Source organism: Centropristis striata, chromosome 12 (assembly GCF_030273125.1).
Source record: "Centropristis striata isolate RG_2023a ecotype Rhode Island chromosome 12, C.striata_1.0, whole genome shotgun sequence".
Lineage (NCBI taxonomy): Eukaryota > Metazoa > Chordata > Actinopteri > Perciformes > Serranidae > Centropristis > Centropristis striata.
In genome coordinates this window covers 27,023,124-27,031,312 of record NC_081528.1, presented here as the reverse complement: position 1 = coordinate 27,031,312, position 8,189 = coordinate 27,023,124, and the positions used below count along the sequence as shown (strand labels likewise).

The 8,189-nt window shown below is 36.7% G+C and overlaps 1 protein-coding gene across 1 annotated transcript; it reads right to left on the bottom strand.

The window, feature by feature from the left end:
• Window positions 1–491: 491 nt before the first annotated feature.
• On the bottom strand, window positions 492–7,933 carry LOC131981735 (cell adhesion molecule DSCAM-like). The gene is made up of 14 exons (XM_059346166.1): window positions 7,761–7,933; window positions 7,325–7,663; window positions 5,517–5,645; window positions 5,234–5,401; window positions 4,852–4,922; window positions 4,413–4,659; window positions 4,212–4,316; window positions 4,051–4,125; window positions 3,393–3,521; window positions 3,085–3,252; window positions 1,952–2,004; window positions 1,608–1,710; window positions 1,490–1,520; window positions 492–1,388 (listed from the first exon to the last, which is right to left on the bottom strand). The coding sequence occupies exons 1-14, from the start codon at window positions 7,822–7,824 to the stop codon at window positions 1,331–1,333; spliced, it is 1,740 nt and encodes a 579-aa protein (XP_059202149.1). The 5' UTR covers window positions 7,825–7,933; the 3' UTR covers window positions 492–1,330.
• Window positions 7,934–8,189: the final 256 nt, after the last annotated feature.

Sequence of the window (8,189 nt, the reverse complement as noted above, 5' to 3'; positions counted from 1 at the left end):
CACCTATTAAATATTTGGCAATTTCTATTCATTCAAATTCATTCATTCATTTTAGTCAGGTTTTCCATTTGTAAATTTAGCTAAAATGCAATAGTCCCATACTGTGTAAAGTGAGATTTCCATGTCTTTTTGATTGTAAAGCAGGTTTAGGTGCAATATAAATATTGTGAAAGTATCAAAACACTTAATCCACGAAGAAAAGCTCACAGCTCATAATCAGAAATTGACTTTAAAGAAGCCGTCAGGATTTTTGTCGGACTGTGAATTCACAACTTATTATTATTGTTATTTTCCTTGCAGAGATGCTGAGAGTACACACACACACACACACACACACACACACACACACACACACATATATATTCAGTATACACACATGCATGCAGTTGGCCTATATCTAAGTACTTCGTTCATTTCTGTGAAGTAAACTGCATAAAATTAAGTTTAGATTCTTTTTCAGATATAAAAATGTCGACGAAGTGCACAGTGAATAACTGATCAACATTTTTATTCACAAAGCCTTCCGTCTGTTAAACAGCCTCATTCTTCATTAGAAATGTACAGAGTTAAAACAACCAAACAGCCACCAGAATAAGAGCAAAGAGTCAGAGAAAAGAAAATACTGAATTTTAAATTAAAAAAAAAAAAAAGCCTATAAACTCTTTATGATTATTAAAATGTAGCCAAATATATACATGAAACAGGTAATTTTATTAACAGTTTCTAAAAATTAGCAGGAAAACTAATCTCTGATGCAATATTCACAGTATTCTGCTCAAAAGTAATTCAAATCGCTCATTTTATATTGACTTCTTGCTAATACTTTGTTCTCTTTTCTGGTTCATTGAAAGTTTATCGAGCGTTTTGTACTATTTTGTCATTGAAATAAACAATAAAATGTGTCACTCGGTCAGTGGTCATCAGTTTTAATATTATTTCATTACACATAAAGTCACATTAAAATATTACAAGCAATGTATTGACCTGTTTATGGTTATAAAAGAGTAGTCTAATCAACAAATACATTGTTAAAGAGAAATGAACAAATAGAAAACGTGCTGCAGAAATAAAAAAGGAAGTAAAAGCAGATCTCAGCAGCCCTGCTCTGGTGTTGTGATTAGAGTTTATTTAAAGTAGTTACAGATAGAGTTAGTAGTTACACATTTAGCTAGTTTAAATCAGCTCAACACGCAGGAGAAGTTGCAGTAGGCTAGATACGGTTTCTTTCCTCAATAACAAAACAAACAGAATAATATGCACGCTTAATTTGCAAAAGTCTTTAAATGTTTTAGCCTCGTCATAGGCTAAAGTGTAGAGGGACTCAAAAGTTTTACAGCTCTTGTAGCGGCTCAGAGCCATTGTAACGTAGTGCTCCATTGCTCAGCCACCTGCACACAAATAAGTTATTGTTCAGTCAAGCAAATGTAGTTAGTTATTTTTACTGCTTAAATTCTGTATAGAAATGTGACAAATGCTCCAAACCACTCACATGTTCAGGCTGCCTTTTTTCTGTTTTATTCCTATACGAACAGAGAGCATTGGGATCAAATTAAAGAATTAAATCCCATCTGTGTCCTTGTTAGGTTTACACTGTTGGAAATACTCACGTCGAAGTTGCCATGCTGTTACCACGGCAACAGCCAACACCACGAGCACAACTGGCACCACGATGGCTGCTAGGTTACCACTCTGACTATCCTCTGTGCTCGCCTAGCAGACAAGAATCAGGACGCGGTTTACTCAACATCATCAGATTTAATGTAGGAACTATATTCTTTACAGTTCCTACATGAAACTGATCACAACAAGGTCTGAGATACCTCCAACATGAAACAAAACAATCAAGATTCACAAGTAACACATAAAAATAAAGAAGAAAAACATCCATTTTTGTTTATTTCGGGATGTCCCTTTACCCTGAAGTTACGCAGTTGATTCACATTGTACTTACAGCAGCATGAGTGTCAGTAGATACGGTGGTGAGGCGATCATCCCTCTGATGACCTGTCAGACACCAGCAAAGAAGAGTGACTAAGAAGAAGTTTTTTAAAACATGCAAAAACAATGCATCTATCAAAAGAACCAATGTGGGAGGACATCGGGTCATATACGGTGTGTTTCCTGTTCTTTTAGGAACTGTGATTGAGTAATAATAAAAGCGGAGGGCATTTGTATTTTTGGGCTCAGTCACAAGTGTGAATAAAGATCACAAGTTGAACTAATGAACTACATCATCATAGCAACACTAACAGGGAAACATGTCCTGTTCTGCTTTATGAAAGACAGCAACATACAGTGCTTAACAAATTTATTAGACCACCAGTTTTGCCACAGCTGTCCTAAATAAATAGCATTAGTAATTACAAAAATCATTTTTTATGTTTCTGTAATGGTTAATACACCAGTATGTAGCAGCTCTTTAACCAAAATGAATAATTTAATGCTTAAATATAATTATTGTTTTCCATGAACTTTCAATTTTACTGTTTTACAAAAAAAAACGTTATTATTTCTTGATTAAGATGTACATTTTTTTGTTATTAATGCATTCATGAACAGAAAAATGACTTTTAGTGGTTTAATATTAATTTCTGACTTCTCAGAGAAGACCAGTGAGCCGGCTCAAATTTGGGTATAAAAAGGTGAATTTATTTTGTTATTTGCCAAATAAATAACAATAACATTTTAGTTTTAAACAAGCTTTTAAAAGATTTCTAAAATATTTATGTTCTCTGGTTTTAATGATAAGTGGTGTAATGAATTTGTTCAGCACTGTATATTAAATAAAAAAATCAAGAAACACACCTCCTGCTTCTCCAGTGGTGATGGTGAGGACATTGGGTTGTATTATTTATATATTATATAGTTTCCTGTTCTCTGAGGAACTGTGATTGTGTAATAATAAAAGTTTATGGCGTTTATGTTTTTGGGCTCACTTGCGTGTTCACTTGAGTGTGAATAAAGATCATTACTTGAACTAATGAACCGCAGCACTGGAGCAGCACTAACAGTAAAAACGTGTCCTGTTGTGCTTTATGAACCACAGTAAAAAACAATAAAGACAGTAAGAATCAAGAAACACACCTCCTGCTTCTTCAGTGGTGATGGTGAGGACGTTGCTGGCTTTACTGGTGCCCGCGCTGCTCTTGGCAAACATGCGGATGTTGTACGTGGAGGGATTTATCTCTATTATTGTGGCCTCTGTCTGGTTGGGGCTAAAGTCAACAACTGTCTTTCTGTAACTCCACGAGGCTGCGGAGAAAATGAAAGAGAAACAAATTTAATACAATATCACCAAATGGCAGAGGGATTAACTGTGTGAATTTAGCTGTGGAAGTTGAATTACAGTTAAGAGGGAGCAATTTAGCTCCAACATTGAGAGCATTTCATACCATCAACTGCTTTAGACTCCAGGTAATAGCCAGTGATGGGGCTGTCACCTTCGTACCCAGGAGTCCATGAAAGGGAGATTGTACTGTCTTTGACCTCCTTTAACTCAACCACTGGGGGATCCGGGGGCACTAGGAGGCACACAGTGAAGACATTAAGCAAAGAAAGCGGTTTGTTTTAATACAGAGCGGTTTGATTTTGTGAATTTAATGTTTATTCTCTGCAGAAAGACTGTGAGGATCGTACACTTACAGACAAATGAGAATTTTGGATTGACTCCCATAACAGTGATCTAACTTGGATTAGGGCATATAAGACCCACATTTAAATGTACAGTCATGGAAAAAATTATTAGACCACCTTTTTTCTTCAATTTCTTGTTCATCTTAATGCCTGGTACAACTAAAGGTACATTTGGTTGGACAAATATAATGTTAACAACAAAAAGAGTTCAAAAGAGTTTAATTTAATATCTGATATCTAGACATTTTCCATTCTATTTTTGTTGCTATCATTATATTTGTCCAAACAAATGTACCTTTGGTTAGACCAGGCATTAAAATGAACAATACATTGAAGAAAACAAGGGTGGTCTAATATTTTTTTCCATGACTGTATGAATGGAAAGTTGAAAAACTCCTCATGAAATGCATTAAGTACCTGATGTGGGAACTGTGGAGCTTTCTGCCCAAACTGTCGCATCAGTAAAAGTCTCAATCTTTGAAGTTGTGTGAGCTTGGGACAGAGGAGAAAAACAGTAATATCCAGTTCTTGCAATGTAAAGAATAATTTAGGAATATCATCAACTCAATAACACACACCAGAAATGGAGCTTGAAGTGTCTTGTATCCGAATTGTGGAAGCAGTGGAAGTCGACTTAATAGTTGATGCTGTTGAAGTGGAAGTTGATGCTGTTGAAGTTTTAACTGAAAACAAAATAAAATTTGATGTCTGTGAATGACTTGATGTTAAGCTGTCAAAATCAATTAATTACATTTGTTTTGATATGTTTCCCTTCTTACCCTCATCCAGCGTGGAGCAGAGAGGTGCAGTAGAGGCGGGTCCTATTCCTGCATGTGTTTTGGCCTGTATAATCACGCCGTAATTGGCAGAAGGCTTCAGGTTGCTCAGGATGATGCTCTCTACTTCCCGTGTGGCCATCACATTCAAGTGCTGCCACCTTTTGAACTGTCTGCCAGCGGGGTCGTACTCTCTGTAGCTGATGCTGTAACTCCGAAGAACCCCGTTTCTGAGCTCAAGCTTCGGAGGCTGAAAAGCCGACAGAAAACACTCTTAGAGTAGTAATTATTTATTTACTTTTGTTTTTAGAGGTATAATTTATGATAAACTCCAAATACAAAGCCTGGGTAAAAGGTTGCCATGTGGAGTATTTTACATTTTATCAAAATAACATTTTTGAGAATGTTTTTGAATGTTTCTGCAGATAAATTGTGACTTTACCTTCCAAGTGACCTTGATACTGTGAGTAGTGAGAGCCTCCAGCTGCATGTCCAGGGGAGGGCCCTCTGGTGCTGCAGAGAAAACACGTCTTATTTAGTTTTTTATCCTTTTATTCTCACGCACAAGACTGCATAAAAATAAGATAATGAGGAATAAGAAATGTGTCAAGAAGCCACAGGCTTAAACAAAATACCTCTCCTCAAGGGAGAAAAAAAGGAGAAATGATAATAAAAGATACAACAAAAACTAAGGTTATATCATTCAGAAAACTAAATTAAAATCACAACAAAAAGACCAACAAGCCGTTAATCAAAAACTATTAATTAAGTTTTAATTTAAATTGAATTCTAAATATTTCTAAAACAATAACTAATGACACTACCTGCTTCTTTGGTCGTGACTGTCAGCACATTGCTGGTCTCGCTCATGCCCACACTGTTGATGGCAAACATGCGAAGGTTGTAGGTCTTCGCAGGACGCAAATCCACCAAAGTCAGCTGAGTCAGATCAGGATTATAGACTTCAGTCGTCACTGCAGTGTCCCAGGATGCTGTGCAATAAGGATGCATAGATAAGACCCAAACTGCAGCTGCCACATGTCCAAATTCTATTAAGATATTTGAAGATATTGATTGATTTGATTGAGATATTTTCTTAGTTCTTACCTTGTTTGTTTTTGAGATCGATCCTGTAGGCTGTAATGGGCCTGCCGCCATCGAACGCAGCAGCCCAGCGAACAGTGACGGTTCTTTCCTTCACCTCTCTTGTCTCCACCTTTAAGGGATTAGGGCGTACTAAGAAGAAATGAAAACAAAATTAATAGCTTCATATATTATTCTTAAACGCATATCCAAACTTGCAGGGGGGCCACCCTGGGCAGGTCGCCAGACTATCACCAGTCAGACACATAGGGAGACTTAATATTCATGCTCAGGCAACCAATTTAACCTAAGTCATGTTTTTGGACTGTGGGAGAAGCTTATGAATGTAAAAACCATTAGTAGATTAATTAATTAATTGACAGATAAAAAGAGAAAAATTGAAAACTGATATAGGTTTTATGTCATTTATCAGGTATGCGCATATTCCAGCTTCAGGCGTCACCTTCATCTCTGGGAAGATGTGAAAAACATTTTTCCAACAAGTAGGGAGTCACAGGGGAATTCCATTAACTACACTAACTGAATTTTGTCCCAAATAAGGATGCATTGATATTGATACTGATATCTAATATCGGGCCGATACTGACTCAAATAGCTGTTTCGGGTAAATGTGACGATGGGGTCAATCAACTTAATTTAATTATATGTTTATATATTATATACATTATATACTGGAATTCTAATTTCCTGTTTAAGTTTCGACCAATTTGTTGCTGCATTTAAAAGATTCACACTTGAACTTTAATTCCTGTTAATTCTGAAAATGTTTTACCAAGTTGCTGGTGCAAAATGTGTTATTTTAAATAATAAACAAAAATTGAGAAAATCCATATTTATGTATTTATTAGTTATACAGGTGCATCTCAATAAATTAGAATATCATAAAAAGTTTATTTATGTCAGTTATTCAATTCAAAAAGAGGAAATAACACATTATATAGATCCATTAAACACAGAATGAAACATTTCATGTCTTAATTTATTTAATTTCTTCTAATCATAATGATTATGTCTTACATTTAATGAGGACCTAAAATTCAGTGTCTCAAAAAATTGTAATATTACAATAGACCAATTTAACCCTTTACCGGGCGAAGAACTGTATTTGGTAACTTCAGCGGATATCCAAAAAAATAATAATAATATTTCGAGAAAAAAGTTGCAAATTTACTTGATTAAAGTTGCAATCGACAAGAAAAACGTTGCAGATCTAAGAGATTTAAAGTGGCAAATCTGTGTGGAAAAAAGTCACAGATTTACGAGAAAAAAAGCTTTTTTCTTGCAGATTCACCACTTTAAATCTCATAAATCCGCACATTTTTCTCCTCGATTTGCCACTTTAATCTCGTAAATTTATTTCTCAAAATATTATCCCCATCCATTTTTACACATTCTGGCAGTATGTAATATCGTCCAATACTCTCTAGGGTTGAAATTTGGAATTTGCAAGTATTTCAATGAGTGCCCTATGAAGGGTTAAAACGCATGTTTAATCTGGAAAGTATGTCCATCTATATGACTCAATACTTGGTTGGAGCTGTTTGACTTGAACTACTGGAAATGGACTTTTCCATCATATTCTAATGTATTGAGATGTATTTGTATTAGGAAACAAATGTATAGGAAAACAAAGTTTAAGTGTGTTGAGTAATCCCAATCACCTGCACACAGTAGGGCATAAAGTTTGTCACTTAAACACTGGTATCTGATCTGTACTCTGTATCGACCGATACCTGAAGCCCAGGTATTGTCAGATCGATACATTTCTTTTCTCCCCCTCTGACATTATGATTCAGCCCCATGAGTCTCACCTGCCACCACAGTCAGAGTCATCTCGGTCTTGTGATCATTGAACCAGCCCGGTATATCCACGCGGCAGCCGTACGTCCCGGAGTCGCCCTCCTCCACCTGCCTGATGGTCAGCGACACATCGCCCTTGCCAAGATCCCCCTTGAACAGGTAGCGCTCCGACAGCCTGCTGGTCGTCGTCGTCCCGTCTGACTTGATCACCTCGTTGGCACAGCCGCTGTTGGGGATGGCTCCTCGACCCCAGCACACAGAAAGCTTTCCGTAGTACTTAGAGTCATAGTTGCATATCAAAGTAACATCTTCTCCCACTGTGGCGATGATGCTTTCTGCAGACACACGACCTGGAAACACAGAAAGTCCCATTGACAACACGGAATATCAAATAAAAACTGAATTATCTTGAAATAAAAATGCAAATCAGTGTAAAGGCTGTCTTACCCAGGAGGAGACAAACGAGGAGGCTCAAACACGCAGACAGCCGTCTTCTGCCTAAAAAACACATTTTACTCTTTCGTCTCAGTATCAATCGAAGGATTTAGTCCACCTGCTGAGTGACACTGAACCAAACCACAGTGTGGTTTCAGCTTTGAAATCCTTCCAAATCACATGATGCTGTCCTTGATATGCTCACACAAACAACTTCTGCTGGCAGAAGTGGAATGTAGAAAAGCGCCGTTTCCTTTTCTGGGGTTTTGGTTCCTTATCCAAGAAGTGGAACACTGTTTCTTTTTGATGATTAGACAGACACACAATCAATGTTATCAATACGCTTCGGCTGTTTGTTATCGGTCTTTGTAGTGATTGAGACTGAAGGACATTTAGTTTGTTCTAAACATTCAAACTGATAATAAATAATAAAATCAAATA

What these genes read in the sequence shown, in the direction of transcription:
- LOC131981735 (XM_059346166.1), bottom strand. Translation starts at nt 7,824, where the DNA reads ATGTGTTTTTTAGGCAGAAGACGGCTGTCTGCGTGTTTGAGCCTCCTC. An exon ending in CCTCGTTTGTCTCCTCCTGG is followed by an intron (nt 7,664 to 7,760) that starts GTAAGACAGCCT and finishes CTGTGTTTCCAG; the next exon opens with GTCGTGTGTCTGCAGAAAGC. An exon ending in GGAGTCTAAAGCAGTTGATG is followed by an intron (nt 3,253 to 3,392) that starts GTATGAAATGCT and finishes TTTTCTCCGCAG; the next exon opens with CCTCGTGGAGTTACAGAAAG.